General features: G+C 37.2%; 1 protein-coding gene and 1 long non-coding RNA gene across 4 annotated transcripts in view; both read right to left on the bottom strand.

Moving 5' to 3' along the window:
* The window catches only part of LOC122459892, a 49,490-nt gene extending 40,190 nt beyond the window's left edge, over window positions 1-9,300 (bottom strand). The window contains exon 1 of the long non-coding RNA XR_006280858.1: window positions 9,111-9,300. This is a non-coding gene — a long non-coding RNA (uncharacterized LOC122459892). The remainder of the gene's footprint in view (window positions 1-9,110) is intronic.
* Window positions 9,301-19,720: 10,420 nt separating this feature from the next.
* Window positions 19,721-21,354, bottom strand: part of GRIA2 (glutamate ionotropic receptor AMPA type subunit 2) — a 109,507-nt gene continuing 107,873 nt past the window's right edge. For all 3 annotated transcript variants that reach the window (XM_043513237.1, XM_043513235.1, XM_043513234.1), the window contains one exon: window positions 19,721-21,354. This exon is cut by the window's right edge and continues 110 nt beyond it. In XM_043513237.1, coding sequence (XP_043369172.1) covers window positions 21,300-21,354 — 55 coding nt within the window. In that variant the 3' untranslated portion in view covers window positions 19,721-21,299.

Genomic DNA, 21,354 nt, shown 5'->3' with positions numbered 1-21,354 from the left:
GATGATTTACCAGAAGCTCCTATTATAAAAATAGTTTTAATAAATATTCATTAAGGTTATCTTTCTGAATAAAATATGTTCTCAGGAAGCAGCTATAAGTTCTTCCTGAATCTTCTATCATTCAAACTTGTTCATTATTTAATTCAAAATACTTATTACTCTGAGAATGAATGAAATCACTTCCTTGTATTTTTTTCAGACATATTAAGTGCAGTTGTAGTCTGAAAGTGAATATGTAACAATGGATCCTTCTTTCTCAAAATACAAACTGTACTCCTTGATCCTGGACCTGAACTGGCTGCTTTGTACTGCTGTGATTTAACCAGCCCTTTAAGGTCAAAGGCTTCTTCATGTAGACTGTACCTATGGTTGCAGTTTCTATATGGGCCAGTACAGTCCTGAACCAAGTGCAGGGGCTGTGTATTGGAAAAGGTCGCATAGACAAGACATTCCTACACTCTAGTGAACTTTGGTTGCCATGGGCAGCTGGTGTAATTTACAGCAGCTCTCAGGGGCTCAGACTGGTACAGATCAGCTACAGGATCTGTGGGAGGCAAAGGTGACTTAAAACTCACTTTTTCTTTTTTCCCCCCTCATCTTGCACCAAACAGCATGACCAGACAGGAGGATTTGTCCTTCTCGGCGTTTATTCAGAGAAATAGCTGCTGACTTTAGCAATTAATAAAAGCTTTTACTGCTTTTCAGTCCTTTTAGCACTGTAACTAAGTCAGAGTGAACTAGGTTCTTGTCTTTCTCTTACATCTTGTTTACTAAATTACTGTGCGACTCCCACATGAAAGGACTAGAGGTAGCACAAGTGCTGCAAATAAACTAATTGGAACCACTGGGGTTGCACAGGTGTCAATGAGGGCCTGATTTGGCTTGCAAAATCTCTATTATGAAGATATGTTTAAAGGAAAGACCTGAGCTTGAATATGAGGGTGAGATAGCAGAATTGGTCTCATGTTTTTTTCTTATCAAATGAGCATATTTGCTATGGAAGTTGTCAAGGTTCCTTCCCGACTCTGAACTCTAGGGTACAGATGTGGGGACCTGCACGAAAAACCCCCTAAGTTTATTTTTACCAGCTTAGGTTAAAACTTCACCAAGGTACAAACTATTTTTTCCTTTTGTCCCTGGACTTTATTGCTGTCACCACCAAACGTCTAACAAATATAACCAGGAAAGAGCCCACTTGGAAACGTCTTTCCCCACAAAATCCCCCCAAGCCCTAGACCCCCTTTCCTGGGGAAAGCTTGATAAAAAATCCTCACCAATTTGCATAGGTGAACACAGACCCAAATTCTTGGATCTTAAGAACAATGAAAAAGCAATCAGGTTCTTAAAAGAAGAATTTTAATTGAAGAAAAAGTAAAAGAATCTCCTCTGTAAAATCAGGATGGTAAATACCTTACAGGGTAATCAGATTCAAAACATAGAGAATCCCTCTAGGCAAAACCTTAAGTTACAAAAAGACACAAAAACAGGAATACACATTCCATTCAGCACAACTTATTTTATCAGCCATTTAAACAAAACAGAATCTAACGCATATCTAACTAGATTGCTTATTAACCCTTTACAGGAGTTCTGACCTGCATTCCTGCTCTGGTCTCAGCAAAAGACACACACGGACAGAGAGAACCCTTTGTTCTTCCCCCCCCCCCTCCAGATTTGAAAGTATCTTGTCTTCTCATTGGTCATTTTGGTCAGGTGCCAGGTAAGTTATCTTTAGCTTCTTAACCCTTTACAGGCGAAAGGGTTTTTTCTCTGGCCAGGAGGGATTTAAAGGTGATTAGCCTTCCCTTTATATTTATGACAGAATCTTTGAAAATCCTTCAATTTTGTTTTAGAAGATTTTTTTTAACAGAGTAAAATCAAGTCAGATTTACTGATATGCTCTGACATTTTGCATACCACTGATGCAAAGCAGCTGTAAACCCAATATAACTAGTTAAATTGCACTTAAAGCTATTTTACAATCTGAAGCAGTGCAAAGTAGCCGGAGTGAATGGTCCTGGCCCTGTTTTCTGTTGTCTTTGTATATAGCAAATTCCACACAGGGCTAGATTGACCATTGTGCACTATAGCTTTGTACACATCACTCCCAGCTTTGGAGGTCATATGTTGGTGTCAGTCATGTCACTACAGCTAGCCAGAGGAGTACACATGGAGTAGACTGCCTGCAGGTTTAGCTCCCACCCCAGGGAGGGGAATGTGTGGAGAAATTGAGATAGACAGATCCCAGCCTACCTCATGACAGGAAGCTGTGGGCCAGGGAGCAGGGGGCCCCCAACTTACACCAAGAGGAGTTGTAGGTCCTTCATCAACTCAGCAGATGGATCAGCTTGTTGGCCCCTACTTTCCACAGCCCAAGCAGGCATAGTTCCAGAATGAGGGTGGTGTCCCTGGTGCCAGATAGGGGTGTTCTAAGGACCCCAGACTGTTCTAATCCAACTCTGATTACACTGATACTGTAATTTTGACACTCTTAAGGCATGACTATACTGTCCTGCAGTTTGGGCTCTTTGGGACCTTTCAGCTCATGCCCACAGTGTCTACATTAGGGAGACACAGTGCAGCACATTGGAGCATACTGCTATTCACACAAACTTTCGGTGAACAGAGCTGCATTTGGTGCAACTCTGGGTAAAGTGGCAAAAGTGGCTTTGCAGCCCCTAGATCTTGGGGTCAATTTGCACTGGCCAGGCCCTTGCACAGCTAACGCAATATAAGGGCCTCTCTTTACTTATCTTCCCCAAGCCATACTCCTTTTCCCTGGACATGCTCTTCAGCAGGGCTTGGAGTTGCTGGAAAGCTCCAGGTTCCAGCTTGCCACCTGTAGGCCCATTTAGCATCTCCAGAGTGGACCTACAATTTTTATGAATTTGTTTGTTATTCAACATGATTCAACCAATAATTTATATAAGCATTGTCCCAACTGTGCAACCTAGGACCCACCTTTACCTCCAGTGGCATTTCTTCACTCCAGGAACAGCAACTGGGGTACATCTCCGTGTGTGGGTCAGCCCCACTACACGCTTTTCCTGCCACACACACAGTCCTCCACTGGGGGGATTTTGGTGGGGACTTCCAGTGCAGTGCATCTTGGAGTGAACGCTCTATTAAGAGGCAGGGGGCAGTTCACCTCTTTCAGAGTAATCGTTTCAGGCTGTCTGCAGACTCAAGTAGATATCACTGCATCACTTACACTTGGGGCATGTTTTCATATCTTTCTTGGCAACCAGGTTGGCTAGATAGAAACTTTTTAATAAAAATAAAAGTTTTGAGTCTGTTGGCTACTAAAGAAGTCCTGGACAAGAGACAAAATATTGTCCTGAGTAGAGAGGCAGCAAAATTTGCAGATGACACACAATTATTTAGGTTAGTCAGGACCTGAGAAGATACTGAGGGACCTCAGAAAAAAATGATCAAGCTAGGTAAATGGGTAACTGTATGGCATATGAAATTCAATATCAATAAATGAAAAGTATGGCCTGCACATTGGAGAGAAAATTTTAAAGTTTTTCTAAACCTTACACAGTTCTAATTACCTGTATCAACTCAAGAAAGGAATATGATGCCATTGTAAACAGCGCAGTGAAGACTGTTCAGTGTGCAGCTGCAGTCAAAAAAGTAAATGAGATGTTAGATTGCCTAAGAAATAGGATAATGAATAATACAGAAAACATGATAACATCTTTATATAAATCGGTGGATCATAATTCATAAATAGGTGTTTGGCCTCAGCTTCTCCTCTTTTACCCTTCTCCTGGGCTGCACTGGTTGGATATTTGGGACAGAGGGAGTCATCCTTTCGCAGATGTTTCCTCAGGGTCAGGAAGAGCCAGACAAACTTCTGTTCTGCTCTCCCCAGGGTTCACCCTGACTTGGAAGGGAAACAGGCAATGGAAGATCCAAAGCATTCTTCTCTTTCCCCTGCAATGCAGCAGGCAGTCCGTAGTGGACCTGCTGAGCAACTGCTACAGGGGACAGCATCTAGTCAAAGGGCTCCTGGCTTACACTACAGTGCTCCTGCAGCTACAGGGGAATGAGTGGGAATCAAGCCCCCCTACTGCCTCTCCATAGGGATGGGGATGGTTCAGTTGTGAGGTTGAAACTCATAAGGTGTGGCTGAGCTGATGTATTTTAAATGCATAATCAAATGAGTATTTTCTTTTTAGCCCAGTTGCTCTGAAAGGCACAGTTTGAGGCTACAGGTTGGTCACCACTAGTTTATATGGACATCTTTCAGTCTGTGTTTGCTTGTGAACTATTTGCCATGGTTATTGCTGCAAGTATTCACATTCCTAATTTGCTTTTCATGATGATTTAACATGATGATTTACTATTTCAATTAATATAAAACTGGTGACTTGATTGCCATGCTAATTGCAAACTAGGCGACTGTTCTGGGAAGGGAATTATCTGAATGGGTATTCTCTGTTTTTGCATGTAGATATTTGAGATCAAGTTTGCCACCAACACAATTTGATTAAAAACAGACTAAACAATTTGCTGAAAGCTCTATCATTACCCGAGTAACATTACTCTTCAGCGCTACAATTTTGACTCGTAGTATAATGACTGTACATTATGTGTGCACACTGAATTGAAAATTTCTCAAAATTACATTACAGTATCCACAAAATATTGAAGATAATTTGCAATGTTGAACTCATGGGTTGTCTTCCTCTTTCAATGTGCATGTAGTTAACTAATACTTTAACGCTAACTGGAGAGTTATACACGTACCTCCCGGGGAGAGTATATTCAATGAGGTCTGTTATATCACTAACTAGATAGCTGAATATAAATGGTGATTGTCCATTCATTATTAGGCTATTTCTAACATATTTCATTTATAACAGGTAGCATAAAATGTTGGGGGAGGTTGGTTTATGCTTTTCCATTATCTATAATATGTATTTTACTATATTTCAAAGCCTTTTCTAAACAGCAGTTAAATGAAAGCTTCATTATCTGGAACCAAAATCTAGACAGGTTTCTGAAACATAATCTTAACATTCACATAGCTGTAATTACTACTAAATCAATATTATAGATTCAAACTAATTATAGTTCATGAATTAGAGCTGTAATAAACAGACCCTCATTTGGCTAATTAGTAGATTTGAGTTGGTTTATACTGAAACTGACAAAGATTCCTAGCCCTGGCTAGTCTGACACAAATACGGAGCACTAGAAGCAGACTTGCACCTTGTGTGATAATTTACATGTGTGCTAAATTGATGTAAAAATACTAACAATTCAGAATGGGAATAAATAAATATTAGAGAGAACTTTAAATGTCCCTTCTCTAGACAGTATCCAAATTTTTGAAAGATGCATTTTGTGTTACAAGAATTTTTACAATCTGATTTGGATTAGGATTTTCAATAAGGGCAGAGTCAAAATCTGTTCTTCTCACCAAAATAAGATATTTTAAAAAGTTTCTGTTTCATAACCCCTTTTATTAATTGGATGGGGCCCTGTGACTTATTTTTTGGGATTGTAACTCCCTTTTCCAACAGGGCTGCTGTTACAAATGAAGGTTATTATAACATCTCAATTCTAGGGAGATAATGAGGTAGCAAATATTAATGCTCCAAGAAACAGTCATCAGGGACTGTCCATGTTTTCTGTATCCAGTGCTCTTTGAAATCATGCCCTCATGAACAAGAAGCCATCAGAGGACCAAAGTTAGGTAGCAAAATCTGTTGCCTTAAGTTTACAGATCTCTCCCCAAATCACCCAGGTTAGACTTGCCTCCCCACAGTCAGCAGAGGGGAAGGTCATCCCTCCCATGGATATCCTAAGATCTGTAAGGTTATTGTAAACAACCAACTGAACATGAACCCCCCCTGAGGTGGCAAAAAAGAGCTAACACAATAATTTAATATATTAACTGGGGAATATGGAGAAGGAGGTGGATAGTACCTCTGTCCAGTTCTAATGACCACCTTTTAAAAAGAATGCTGAAAAACTGGAGAGGGTTGATAAGAGCTACAAAAATCATTTGTGGTCTAGAAAACAATGTTAGTGAAAGAATAAAGAAGCTCAGTTTGTTTAGGTTATCTTAGAGAAGGCTAAGAGGCCATTTAAACATAACCTAAAAGTATCTACACAGGGAAAAGAAGTCTGATTGTAGCTGGTGTGACACTACACCCACATATTCTTCATAGAGATATTGTTATAAAGTAATTATGGCATAACTAAGTATTTTATGTGAGATAAGTCATGTAAGAGATCATTGGAAAGGTTATGATTTACTGAATATGATTATCCAATTTCTATGCATGTATCATTTCTATACCTGAAGTTAGAAATATTGACTATGTCTGTGTACTACAAATTGTGTTTATACATGGGGAATGCCCACTAGACAGAATACAATCAGTCCAGAGGGCTAGCTGGGAACGAGTCAATGGGCCATTAGGTAGAACAATAGGTCTTTGAAGATGCTAATCACCCACATTCCTGGAAAGCCTTCCTATGGATGCTGCAAATAGACTTTGAGTTATGGTTGCAGGGTCATGCGATCATGTCACCTGATAATGGATTCCATGTTAAAAACTAGTATTTTTCCATTGGCCAGGGGTGGGAATCACACTGGAAGACAAAGGATTCTGGCCATATGTAAAGCCTATTTAAGGCAGGGGAGTGATATAATCATGGTTTGTTCTTCACTGTCTCCCTGCCCACGATGGCTGCTATAAACACCTAAGACTGAACTGGGGAAGAAAGGACTGAACCCAAGCTAGAAGGTGTCTGGTCTGTGAAAGAAATACCTGGACATTTAAGCTGCAAGCAAGACTAGCTTGCCTTCAAGAACCTCTGCAATCTGTCTAAAACAACATTTAGGGTGAGAATTTGCTAGTTATAACCAGTTTCTTTTAGTATATTAAGCTTAGCTTGCATGTTTGCTTCATTTGCTAGGTAATCTGCTTTGATCTGTTTGCTATCCCTTAAAATCACTTAAAATCTACCTTTTGTAGTTAATAAACTTGTTCTGTTTTGTCTTAACCCAGTGTGTGGAATTCATAACTGGGGAGCAAAAAGCTGTTGCATATCACTTTTCACATTGAGGGAAGGAGCGAATTTCATGAGCTAGGCTGTAAAGTTCAAGATAGTGTAATTTTGGGTTTCCACTCTAGAGGGGGCTGTGCACTTGAGTATCTGGGCAGCTCCTTAGCTGAGCTTTCCCATGCAGAGCCGATCTCAGCATCTCTGTGAAATTGCAGCTGGGTGTGTTCCTACCAGTGTGGGTGTGCTGGAAGGGAGTTTGAGAGCTTGTTACAGCAGCACAGTGCAAAGGGAATCCAGGCTGGTGGGTCAGGCGAGCTCAGTGGACCCCAGTTCCAAGCAGTGCCCCGGGGAGAACCCGTCACATCTGGGTCTTTAATCTCAAAGACACAGGCATAACACAATCCAATGGCTGGAAGCTGAAGTCAACAATGTTCAAATGGGAATTAAGATGCATATTTTTAATGGTGAAGATAATTAGTCATTGGAACCGATTACCTAGAGCTTTGGCAAATTCTTTATTACTTGGAGGCTTTTGGTCAAGATCGGATGTCTTTCTAAAAGATAAATGAAGTAATTGGGCTCAATACAGGACTCAGGGTAGAATTCCATGTCCGGCTCATATTCTTATCTGATTCATATTCCTCCATGAAACTGATTTTCATTTCCCAAAAATCAAAGGCCAAAAGAATTTTGAGACCTATTCCTATTCTGTTCAGACCTCAATTAGAAGCACAGACTTAAATAAACCACATGCTAGGTATAATTTTGCCAACCATTCAGTACAATTTTATGTTGTTCATCGAAAATGTCCTCAGGACAGAATGAATAAGGAGGCTAAAATAACTCCTCATCCCTCTAGAAAACGAATGTAGTTTATATATCCCTGTTCATGCATTTAGGAAGATCCGTGAGAAGTTTGTATATCCTGTCTATATAAAGTGCTGTAGGATTTCAGCCCTATTGCATTATTCACTCAGAATTCATAATGTGTGTTTGCCTTAAAAACAATTTGTAAAGTTGTGCTTTTTAAAAGCTATCTGTTTAGTATAGCACCTAGTACAGCCATCGTCCTAAAAAGGCAAAAAGAGATCCTCAGATGAGACACACTTTATATGTACAAATTGTTGTTAAAAATCTACTCAATACACTTATAGAGAAGCTTGAAGCAGTTTTTAAAAGAGAAATCCTGATTCTGCTTATTCTTGCAATGTTGAATACTAGAGCAAATTGGTAGTAACAGCCTCCAGGCCCCCCACAAGGGGCCTTCAAAATCACATCTTCTTTGGCAACAGCATAACGAGACATGCAAGCTGCTCCCTTTTGCCAGCTTAATGTTCTTGGCAAGGCACAGTTTTACTAAGAACAAAACACCGGTAGTCAGAAATGAGAAGCTTAGGAAAACTGAGAAAATGCAGCATAAAATCCAAACACAAATCAGATGAAGCAGGTCAGAGATCTCAGATACGTCACTTCTCTACAAGTGCCAGACCTCATGCATTGGCATAGAATTTTCAATGTGAAATCATTCCTCTTGAGCATATTTCCTTTCCTGGATACACTGATTACTTTGGATTTTTTTAGATTGTGAATCCCTACCCTGGGTATTCCAACTTCAGGCCACTATAAAGGAAGGGGAACTTGTACTCATTCTTAAACCATTGGAATTGTGGCCATTTATGTCAGTGGATTTGGTCAAGTAAAAACCTCCTTTTTCTCCCCCTTCTCTTGTATTCATATTTTCATTATGATTCTTCTGGATATGAACTTCGAAGGCAGCCACAAAGGACTATCCTGTTGCCGGATTCACGTTGAAATGGAAAGCGTCAGTCAATGCTGTTACAGTGGGCTCTCAGAGCAGAATGCCTTAAACGTCTTGGGCCAATCTCTCTTCCTCTTATAAAAATGGTCTGACAACAGACTCACAAATCTCTGAGGAAATGTTACTTGACTCAGAGTTTAGAGAAGGAAGCTGATAAATGGCTTACAGGAGAGTTGTACCATTCAACTTAGATACTAGAAACAGTGAATTTCTGAAATATATTTAAATAGTTCACAACAACAGCTATGCAGATGCCACTTACCTGCCTGCTCTGCTTCTACTCACTATGCCTTGTAGGCCTGGATTCCCTTTCTTCCATCTCTCAAAGTGAGACAGTGGAAAGGAGTTTTTCCATTATTGGTTCCCTCTTCCATTCCTTCCCCTGAAGCATGGAGTGAAGGATAGATTGATGGACAAAGGAGAGCCTCAGTGTTCAAATGTCTTCCAAATATTCCCTGTCCTGAATACAGATATCACCAGATTCCAAGCAATGGGCTAGTCCTGATCCTCCCTTCCTCCCCTGCTTACACGAGTTCTTTGTTTCACTCCTATATTGGGTCTTGTCTGTAAGACCGTAAGCTTTTGCAGGCAGGGTTTGTTTCTTGCTACAGCCCAAAGGGGTCCTGATGTGTCTGTATCATAGTAGAGCTTAGAAGCCCCGAACAAAAAATAATACTAGTCATCCATCCCTACTTTGCAGACTTGTAGTTTTATTACAGCTGATCTATATTTTTCATCATCAAATGTGAGCTTTTAAGGGAACTTCAATCAAAAGTGTCAACTCTTTCAGGATTGCTCTAAAAATTGTACACCAGAATTAACTACTCATCATTTGCAGTACTACCTTAGATTATTTTTAACCCTTAGAAATAAGGGTAGATGAACTTGGAGGAGAACAGTATGAAGTTTTATCAACTTAGTGAAATACAAGGTTTATTTGGGTTCACAAAAATATAATTGTTCAAATGTGTAAACTCTTTTCTTATGATTTCAACTCATTTACTCCCAAAGTTGGGTATATATTTAAAAAAAACCAAATGGTTTGTGCACAGGTAATATCAATACAGAGACCAGGCAGCAAAACAGTCTCTAATTTTCTGGCAGTTTTCTGCTAAAGAGAATCATAATTAAACCAGATATTCAGGCCCAAAGAGTTTCGTGAAGTGACACCACCAGGAAGATTTAATTTAGTATATTTCACTAAATGATTTATTTAATGCAGTCTCCAAGAAAGCGCTGAAGTCACAGACCTGACTATAACATAATGCACTGGAAACAGACACTTTGCTATGGCTGATCTAGCACGAACACACACAAAATATTCTATAAGTGAATTAAAAAGGTCTTTTTTTAACCTGGAATGATCTAATTTTATATTTTCTCTGTAGTCATTCATGACATAACAGCTCGAGCAGAGCTGAGTGCATCATGTATTGTTGAGGAAGCAGGATCCTGAACTGAGATCTCGACAGGTTATGAATGGATGACTTCATCTTCACATGATTTCAAATGTATCTATTTTTAAGGCTGACCATATGATTCTGATGCTGATTTAGGATCTTAATTAGGATGAAAATGTGTTATCCCCTCAAGACTGAGAACAGGAAAACTAAGGGGCAACGGAGTTATGGATTCTTATCAGAGAAAAGGGAGGTTGATATCGTAAGCTACAGGTAGTTGCAATTTTAGGATTGTAGTTGCATGTCTCTGCCAAATTTAAAGCACAAGCTCCCAAAAAAGCATGCTGGGAAAAAGGTTCAATAAGTGGAAATTCTACATTGAGTAAAGTCACTAGTGCTAAAGTCCTCTGGGAGAAATGGTTGTTTCTGTGTTGAGTAGTACCATGATAGGATAAATAGTTTTAATTATTTTAAACAATTAACATCAATGGATGGGAGCAGTGGTTATATATTGTTGTTTTCTAGCTGTGTACTCTGTGATTAAGCATCTTAATAAAGAAAAATTACTGAACAAAACAAAACAAAAACAAAATGAAAAAAAATGTAAAATGACAACAGAGGAACTAAAATATATTTTCACAACAATGCACACAACCCACAATATTTCCTTGTAACGATTTTCATCTTTGCATACTTTCCATGTGTTTGTCATCTCTTGTGTTACATCTAGCTAAGTCATCAGCTTAGGGATCTATAAAATGCCTGTAAAATACTAGGCATTCCCTATGGTGATGTGTAAATTAAACATTATATCTGAACGGCATCATTATTCATTTTTAATTAATGGTTAACTAGGCATGTTTGTTACAAAACAGCTTCCCAAGCACCGGGGGGAGATATAGCAAACCATGAGAGACTTGCACTGTGTCAGCTGTAGGGACTTTAGAGGAAGTCAAACAGTAAATTGCTAATCAAATCTATGCACACCTGATAGCAGTTTCACACAGAGTTTCAGGAATGCATATGTGGCATTTCCATGCTCCAATTCTCTTGCAGTCCTTAATTAGGAAAAAAATAGGTGAGATGTTGCAAACACAAAAACAATAAAATGAATAAAAATGCATATATTAAAATAACAATATAGAACAAGCTAGATTTTAGACCTTGAACTGGTGAGCTTGTAGATATCACAAATAGACATTCTTGAGAGCATTCTGAAATTATACCAGGACTAGATCAAAAGGAAAAAAAGGAATACTGGCTGCAACATGACTGCCTGTAATGGAAACAGAACTCCCCATGATTCAGCAGCATTTCTGTGTACTGTTTGTGTACCAAGGGGACCAACAGACTACATGCACTTCAAGCCTAAAAGTTATAAATACATATCATGCTATTTTTTAAGAACTGTGTTCAAGTACCTGGGATAACAATAAACCAATATATTGTCAAGTTCCACAAACTGATGGACACGTGAGTACAGTGCTTTATGCACCGGGCTAATACGTGATCAGTTAAAAACTGAAGACTGGACAACCAAATGAGTTTGCTTAGAGAACCCCTGTAGAAGGACATTAGGAATGTGATTTTCATATTCACATCTCAACATTTTATATCAACTATAGAAGTAACAACTGAGATCGCTAAACTCAGTGGGGGAAAGAAAAAATATTTTCTTCTATTTTTGAAGTTTGATTATTTGTGAATTTAACAGCACATTTTTAACACATTTATTTCTCTGCACAGTCAGTCAGGCCTTGATTCTGTGAATGAATCCACATGTGCAGACCCTTGTCCCTGTGTGGAGCTCTGGTACAGGGGTTCATTCATCAAAATCCAAAGACAGGATCAGAGCCTGTGGTCAGTTTCTCCCTTGCTGAAAGGGTACTTAATAGCAGCAAAAAGGGAGTCACTTTTTAAAAAGCATTTTTCAAAGAAATTTCCAAACAGACTATTATAAGGGTCTTCTGTCAGAAACTGAACTTTTTTAAATTAGTCAATTGGTAAATTAGTAAGCAGTGTCCTTTTAACACCACCAGTGGATACAGAATTGTGCAAAACAAGTGAAGAATCACATCCAAATATAGGTAATAGGCTTACTACAGTCAGAAAACATTCCTTACATAAAGTAAAACAAGTACAGACCTCTCCATCTCCAATCTGACCCCCACATCAATAAATAAATAAATAAACACACACGCACACACACATACATGGAAACAACGCAAAGGCAACCATACAAATAAGAATATTACAAAGTATGCAATAAAACCTGTAGGTTAGAGGGGGTTGGAAAAAGTCCCCTCACCTTGGCCCTCACATGCCTAGACACAGAAAATTTCAATGAAAAACAAACAAAAAGAATTGTAAAAATTCCAAAACCAAAAACTTGTAGCTGAAAAGCAAAAATTTCAATTTAGAAAGGGTGTCATGATGCTGAAGGTCCTCATTCTCCTGTATAGCATGGGATCCCTTGCCAGACTACCACACCCATGATACACCATGGGGAGACTGGCTGGTTGGAGAACCTTGCCCATAGAGAACAGGGTCATGAGTCAGCCAAACTACAAAAGGTACTTTGATGGCATTTCAGATACATGTTTTTGTTTGTTTTCAGCTGAAAACTAAAATCTTTCTTTTTTTTTTTGATGAAAAGTTTAAATAAGAGCTACCAAGGCTTTTCTACTTCCAGATTTGTAATTGTATTGATTCCCAGCAGCCTGCAAGCATGAGTCACAACCAGGTGTGTTGAAGGAAACCTACACTTAACTCCTGCAGTTGTGCCCTATGCCTCACCCATAAAAGTTTAACAAAACAGACTGCAATAGCTAACTCCTGGAATTTAGCCAGTCTCCCAAATGTTAAATGACACAGGATCTGTTCTATAAGTCCACTAAGAGACTTCAATAGCTCAAAGTATGTTCATTGTAATGTGTATCCTGAAAATCTATTGGCTTGCCTAATGGTTTCTAATATATAGCAAGTATTCAAGGTCCAGTGTTATTCTGTAATTGATGCCATCATTTATAATAATTCACCCCAAACCTATACGAATTCACAATTATGCTAGTTTTGCATTAATTCACCTATTTTGGTTACCCTATTATTTCTAACTAGAAATAATTTAAATGTAAGTTATTATAAAGAAAAAAGAGAAAATAAATTATTGTAGGCTAGATTCTTCCTTCACTTACATCAGTTGTACATTAACATAACTTTACTGTTTGTCATTACTCCTGATTTACATTGGTGTAAATGAGATAAAAGTACGTTTTTAAAAATTGATAAATAACATGATGATGTTATTTGTGTATACGCTGCATAAAATACCATACCAATACTACAGAAAATAATTTAGCAAAACACATCCCCCTGCTTACATAGAAAATCACCATATGAAAAAAAAAAAGACAGTCCTCAAAATCTCTCAGGAATAGAGCTCTCCCCACAAACAGCATTATCTTGCTCATAGAATGTTTAAAAGTACAAACTGGAAAGATTCCTTCTATGGAAAGTTTAAAATGAAATATTATAGAAAAATAAATTAGTCACACATCATCAGTTCTTCTAGAACAAGAGGGGAGAACAATAAAGGACAAAACTGAATCACAAGTGTTTTTGAGATCAGTCAGTTTTGAGGCAAACAAGTGTATCCATTAAGTACAACCACCACGGTGAATAAAAAAATGTAAGTTAAATCATTCTAATTGAAGTCAATGGGTGTTCTTCCACTGACTTCAGGGAGGCCAGGATTTCTCCCACTACTTCTGAAAAGAAGATCATCATCTGCTTTATTTTCTACGTTTTGGAAGGGAACTGAACAAATTTAACACCACAAAATTAATCTGTGACTGGCAATTATTGGGGAGTGATGCTACTGTCATATGTGCATTGTGAGGAAAATTTGTTTATATATGAATTTACATAGGAGATTTTGATTTCAACAATCAATTAATGAACAAAGAGATATGTTTGCCTCACTATTGTCTATGTCGATCAGTTAAACTCTTAACTTGTGCCAGACCATGGCAGCAAGAGATGCGGAATAGTCCTTACCACAGCTAAAAGCAGGTGTATGTCAAATCTTGGCCAGTTTCACCCACAGAGATTCTGTGGGACCTTGTCATGTGAATTGAATTGATGACCCTTATATCTAGTTAAACTGGCAGATTATTTGGATCCATTGTTGGCTGAGATTGTAAGACTTCCCTAGTGGAAAGTAAGGTGCAATCTTTACCCAAATGAGTGGTGAATTATTAGGCCCAAGAAACCATCTTTTGCATCTGGCAATATCAATTATTGTCCTAGCTTGAATTGTCCCTTTTGAGGAAGTTTATTTAGCTTATTATTTAGTAAACATCTAGGGTGAAATTCTGGACTATCTGAGTTAATGGAATTTTTGCCAGCCACTTTAGTGGGGCCAGGATTTTAGCACAGAGCCTCACATTTCCTTGTCATTTCCTACTGTGTTTATTAAATGGCTTCCAAATTCTTCATTTTCATATACCACATTTTAGGGCAGCAATGATTCTGCTGATTAATTGATGAAGAGGTTCAATAAGTAGAGTGAACAGAATGATAAATGCCCAATAAAGGAAATATATAGGAGTTTGCAAAAAAATATAGATTTATATATTCCAAAAAGATTTATCTTCTAATACTTTTTTAATTACTTGGTTGTGTGTTTTCAAACAAACTCAAAAATAACAACACATGCAAAAAAGGTTCAAGTAAAACTCAAAGTTATTTTATATTGTTTAGTAATTGTGTCAATGTGAAAAGAGTCTAGTGTTTTAGAAACAGAAAAATGAAATTTGATGGACTTTCCCCCCCCACCATTTGAAGATAGTAAAGTAGCCCAAAATGTATATTGACAGCTGTGAATTGAACTGAAATGAGTAAATAAATCACTAAAATATTGAAAAATATTTTAAATTATCTTATTTGTAAAGAAAATTGCTAGGTCCAAAATTTGACCTATTTTTATACATCTTTTTGTCACTTAGCTAGCATGATGATTAGTGCAGTATAAAACTTGGAAGTTGGATAGAAAACTCTGGGATGCATAGTCCTTCAAATCTACTTTAAACAATATTCTCTGCTTTCTTCAATGAAGTTAATGCCAGAAGGTCCCTCATGAGCAACCTTACTATAAGAAACCAATATGTTTGTGTACAATGGATACAAAATTAGGCTATGGAAACAAATTTCATTTTCACATTTTCTTGGCATATTTACCATCAAAATAAAATGCACAAACATTATTTCAAAAATACAAAGGCAATGCACTCTTACTCTTAAAAATAACTGAATTCTAAGTATAAGAATTTCTACAGTGCTGGAAATTATACCTGCTGTCTCTACCCACTGCCTCAACTTCCACCCTACTAGCTCGCTCACTGTTCACCTGCAGTCATGTCTGCAGCCTCCACTCCATTAAAGTGCCTCCCCTGACTGCATTCTTCTATGATCTCTTTCTGGCCAAGCTGCAAGACATCTTTTTCATCCTCATTCTTTCATCAAACACATCTACCACCTTTGTATAATAGACCACTTTCTCCTCCTTTGACATCAGACACAGTGCTCTCCAAGTTCTTTTCTTTCCTATAGACCTGCTCCTTCACTGTCTCCTTTTGATACTCTTCCCCCTTTGAGAACAAGAAGGGAGCATGCCATGGAATTTGCATTCCCACACCTGTCCTAGATCTGCATCACCTTTGCTTGTGGCAGCAAAGTGGATGACCAAGCCATAAGATGTTTACAATATTAGTCGTAGCCTCTTAACTCATATTACTTCTTGATCCCTAAAGTTTGAAACTAATTCATCCAGAACATCTACATCAGATCATCTCTCCCCACATAAGAAAGGATGGAAAGCACAATTTTCAGAGACGTTTTCTGTTTTAACTATTCTCAGCTCTTTGACCTCTGTATGAGATACATTTTTATGATCACACCTTGAGGTTTTTGTTTTTATCTTGGGGTTTTTAATTTAATTTAAAGGTATTTTATTATTTTTATATTTAAAATATAACCTTCAAAAAGAGCAGCGGTGGTGCTTGAACTATACAGTGGTCGGTATTGAAAAGTCAACATTTGCTAACAGTTACCACATGTGTACCATATGTGAGATACTGCACTTATTTCTCTATGCAAGGAATAGGCAACAATAAGAGCTTAAATCTGTATCAGTGAAGTCAGTGGGAGTTTTGCCATTTGATGTCAATTGGAGCAGGACTGAACCCAAATTTGGTACTCCAGATATTGTTGCATGGTAATTTTAATCTTGACTTTTAATGGTGATAGCTGTATTATGACTATTATTATTTGATCATAAGACCATCCAGTTGCATATCTGCTGCATATCATATTGCAGACATGTGGCCTAAATTCAGAAAATGTTAGAAAATGTAACTAGAATAAAAGGATTCAATTATACATTTTAAACATACACCCAGATAGAAAGTATATAACACAAATAAGTGTGTGAGGAAGGATTATGAGAGGGGTGCAAGAGGGAGAGAAAGACTGTACGTGGTGATGTGTAAAATGGTATGAAGTATTAGTGAAGTGTGGGAAGGCCTCATTACTCGCAAGTGCCAAAGCTACAAGGAACTAGACAGGCCACCTCAGTGAGTGTCAGTGACACCTTCAGACTGCAGTGTACCATTATATATTTTGTTTCTGTCACATTTTTACAAAAATCCTATCTTAAAGATTTTTCTTAAAAAATTATTAAAATGATTTTCATACCCCTACACCTATAAAGCCAAATGTAAGCTCCACACTTTGACTTATTTATTAACAATTAATTGAACTGCCAAGGCCTTGGAGGAGGAATACAGCTGTCATTAATACATTTTAGAAATCTCTAATAATGACCTGAAGTAGCTTTGCGGTATGTAATATGGCAGTTTTAAGGTCTGATGCACTGGGACCTTCCAGGACTAAGAATCAAGTGGGGAATGTTTGCTTTCCTGTGTTACAAAGTGCTTGTTTCTAGTTCTCATAGGTCCCAAGGTATTAGCTGAAGCTATAGGTATTGCTTGTCCTATGCTCTGTATGAAGGGTAACTCTCTATCAGAAAAAGAGAAACAGTTTTCTATCCAGTGTTATTTAAAAATGGGGCTGTCTGAAGCAGCTCAGAAGTTTGGACTCTTGGAAGTGGCCTGAGCAGAAATGAACTAGTGGCCAGAGTGCAAGAGAGGAAGTCAAAGGTGCATAATAAACACAAATCATCACATGGATATCACCACTGCATAGGAATTTGTGGTATGTTACATATATCATATAAAATACATTATATGTAATATTTGATGTTATATATAAAACAGTGATTCCAATGAGACTACACAAGTGCTGAGAGTTAAAAACATGCTTAAATGTTTTGCTATATTGTGGCCAGAGTGCTCACTACAGTATCAAACTTTATGTTAATTAGGGCCTGACCTCTCTCTCCCTCAGAAAGCTTTAGGCTCTCTTGCCTGGATAAAAAAAGAGAATGTAAAATGACTACTGCGATAGTGGAAAATAGAAGTGGGTAGTCTATAGACACAACTGATCCAGAGAATGCTTGCTGGTGGTCTCATGTTGGTGGACCATCACCTAATGCTAGTGCTGTTGTAAGGTGATAAGTTGTATCAAAAGACAGGTAAAAACATACTAATGCTTGTAATACATTATTTTTCTATATCATTGCCATGGGGATGTCATGCAACCATCAGTAGGACGGGAGAAGGTCCTCAAGACAAACTCTCTGTTAAGACGTGTTCCACACTATGATCTATACCTTGTAACTTTTATCTGACAAATCTCTTCAACTTTGACTTAATACTTATTAATTGCTATTACAAACTGTTTTTTACAGCTCTAGAATTGATTTATAATAGCAGAACCATTAACATTTACTTTAAATACTTGCCAAGGGTCATTTCCTCTGCTGATAATATATCAATCATTTGTTGAAATCAAAATTACTGATCCAGGAAATGCTTGACAGTTTTTAGGTACAGTCAGACACAAATAAATATTTGATTGCACCAATTTACAGCACTGCCTTACAGGCATCATCAAGAGGGCTATATACAGAAAGCACAAGTGTATTATTGACAAGAAAGTTAAATGATTTTGTTCAGAGGTAATGCAAACTACAGTAAATTTACTCATATGTGAAATACTTTCTTTCATGCATGAAAGGTTTGCATTGTCTTGCAGAAATTCTTCAAGGACTCCATTTCTGTAGGGACAAATAGATCTGCTCTGTGCAGCAGTTTATTAAAATATTTTTTATGAGTAAGAAATCAGATTTCAATAATACTAAACAAACAAATTAAGGGTCTTTTGCCTTTTTTTAAGAATATGTTTTATGTATGATTGAAGTTTGTACAACACTCCAGAAAAGCCATCATGTGTTAGATTTAAAAATAAAATCAGAAACATTTTCTGCCATATAGGTACACTTGAAAAACTGGGAACGTTAATGTCTTCAGAAGTCTTAGAAAGTGTATGTCCAGCTTTGTACTGATACCCATTTAACAAAGCAGAAGTAAAGTAAACAAAAACCTACAGTAAAGGACATTTTGAAATTTACACAAGAAAAGTTCATAAACATTTTGGTTGTTCCATAACAGTTTTCATACAAAATTAATAGAAAACCCTTAGACAGCTGTAATCATTCTTGACTATTTTTTCACTTAAATCCACACAAATGGACTTTATATAGCAATATACTGATGTACCTTAACACGGATATTAAACTATGATTACTGCTTTTTAACCAAGATGTGTATTATCCAATCAATATTATCTGTAATTGAAATACTAATACATTATGTATTCCAATCATGTTGTAAGTATAAAAACATGAAAATATAACTTTACGTTATTTCAATTATATACATTATTTCAGGCTTGACAAAGGAAGATTTAAACGCTACAGTTTTTAGAAGAGTCAGCCCAGAGGTACAATAAATAGTTTTGCATTGTATATAGTATCGCAATGTTACTTTTAAAAATGTTTAAAGAACCATATGAATATTATTAGATTTCAGTTTGGTCATTCTAGCATTGAATATTAAAACTCAGACTGCATCCCCACATTCCTGATGAGGCATAATGCACAGAATACCCATGGATTACTTCACCGTATGCAGCTGAGAAACAGTTAAACTTTAGTGATGGGCAGGTCACTAGCAGAGGGCCCAATATTGCAAGCACTCTGCATATATATCTCTGGCTGACGGCAATTAAAATACTGTATGCTTGTGCTTTCAGAATCAGGCCCATAGCTTGTACCAAGAGAAGGGATTTAAAGTTTCTGATGAAACTACAATCCTTGAGTGTTAAACAAAGCATTTATTGAAGATTAAGGAAAGAATTCCAGCTAACACCGTACATGATGTTTCAAAATTTATTTCAGTGAGAAATAAAATAGGGAACTAGTAGTACTGCATGAGAGATCTTGTATCTTTTCGTATTCACAACACAGAGAAACGCAAGCTCTTTAACCAAACATCTGATATCTTATCCATAGGTGAAGGATAGGGAAGTATTACATTGGTTTAAGTTGCATTAGCATTTAAATGTATGTTACTGTGCCCCTTTTGGGATTCATTTTTGTGTTGTAAACAGGATCTATGTTTGTGGGGTCCTTATGAGGAGAACTTAGGATAACTTAAAATTCTGAAAACACTCATAGTGTATATGATTTATGAAAATTCTTATATTTTCAGAAATATAAACAAATCAAATTTCAGGGATTGGAATATTATGAATCTTAGATTAAAAAGACATTGTCAAGGTACTTTTCTTAGAAAAACTTTACATGCTGTAGAACCACTTCCCGGACCCTTGAAATCTGTTTCCTTAAGGGCATTTATTTTGAGATCTGGGTTTATTATATAAATTGTTTTATTATTGTAGGATTATTTTGAATGCTTGCCTTCTGTTGATATGCTTTATATAAAATACACAGACAGACACATACACACACACCCACACTCTTTATAAAACCATAGATGGGTATGAACCAAAACCTCAGATCTTAGTGTCCCTGCACTTCAGAGGTAAAGGGGACTAGAATCCAAACCTTTATCCAAATTTTGCATCAGATTCCTATCTCTAGTGCAACTCCAGAATAGGGCACCCTTGAATTCCTCTGGGGATCCGAAATGCAGATCTGAATGTTGTGGCTTGGGCCCATCTTTAAATTAAACATGGAATTTAACAGCGCAAAATGAGCTGAGGGTAAGGAGGTTGGGAGAACATAAAACTTTGGCCCAGCCTAGACAATGTCCTTTTACATTTTAGATTCTTATAACCCAACTGTAGCTTGCAAAATTAATTGGACCACTTGCAAATAAAACCATAGAAAAAAGTTTATTTCAAATGTCAAGCAATTGCCAAGTAATTGGATATTAACACCAAATGTTAAAGAATAGGCTATACAGTAAAGTTTTAATAACAATTAAAATTACAAGATTCGAACCTTTTATTTATTTATTTTCCGCTCCTCATCATTTACATATTTGGCCTTCAAAAATATGGAACCGATGCCTAAAGCCTTTTTTGATTTTTCCACTTTCCCACAGTTTAATTTTTTTTTGTCTTATTCAACCATTATGGAAGCAAATTTATTTAAAAGCCAGTTTGTTTGTGAAAATACCTAAAAATATTTTTTTCCATTTAAATGTTTTTTTTCTTATAAAACATGTCACATCTTGATGCAATTGATGTCAAGTGTGCTTAAGTCAGTATGAACCAAGGGACTAACAATGGTGGCTGCAGAAACTGGTGTGTTGTCTGTACACGACTTCAGTTAGATTACAGTACTTCCATGTTAGCTGTGCATGTCAGTCAAGCTTCATCTTGAACTTGTGTAGAAAATGGTGTTGTGTTTTGTACTAAGTATTCATACAATTCAAGATGAACTCCACAAATATAAGAATTCTTGGCCAAAAGAAATGTCTTCAAGATACTGGATGCCTCTCACCACTTTGACAATAAACGCACAAGAAAACCATTGTGTAAGGCACTCAGAAGGTTCTTATCAATCACGAGAGATCAGTCACACTGACATTCATTCCCATGCCAGGACTCACATAAGGT

The sequence above is a fragment of the Dermochelys coriacea genome, chromosome 4 (genome assembly GCF_009764565.3).
Source record: "Dermochelys coriacea isolate rDerCor1 chromosome 4, rDerCor1.pri.v4, whole genome shotgun sequence".
NCBI lineage: Eukaryota > Metazoa > Chordata > Testudines > Dermochelyidae > Dermochelys > Dermochelys coriacea.
Note: the sequence above shows the minus strand (reverse complement) of the source record. Positions and strands in the feature narration are given on the sequence as shown.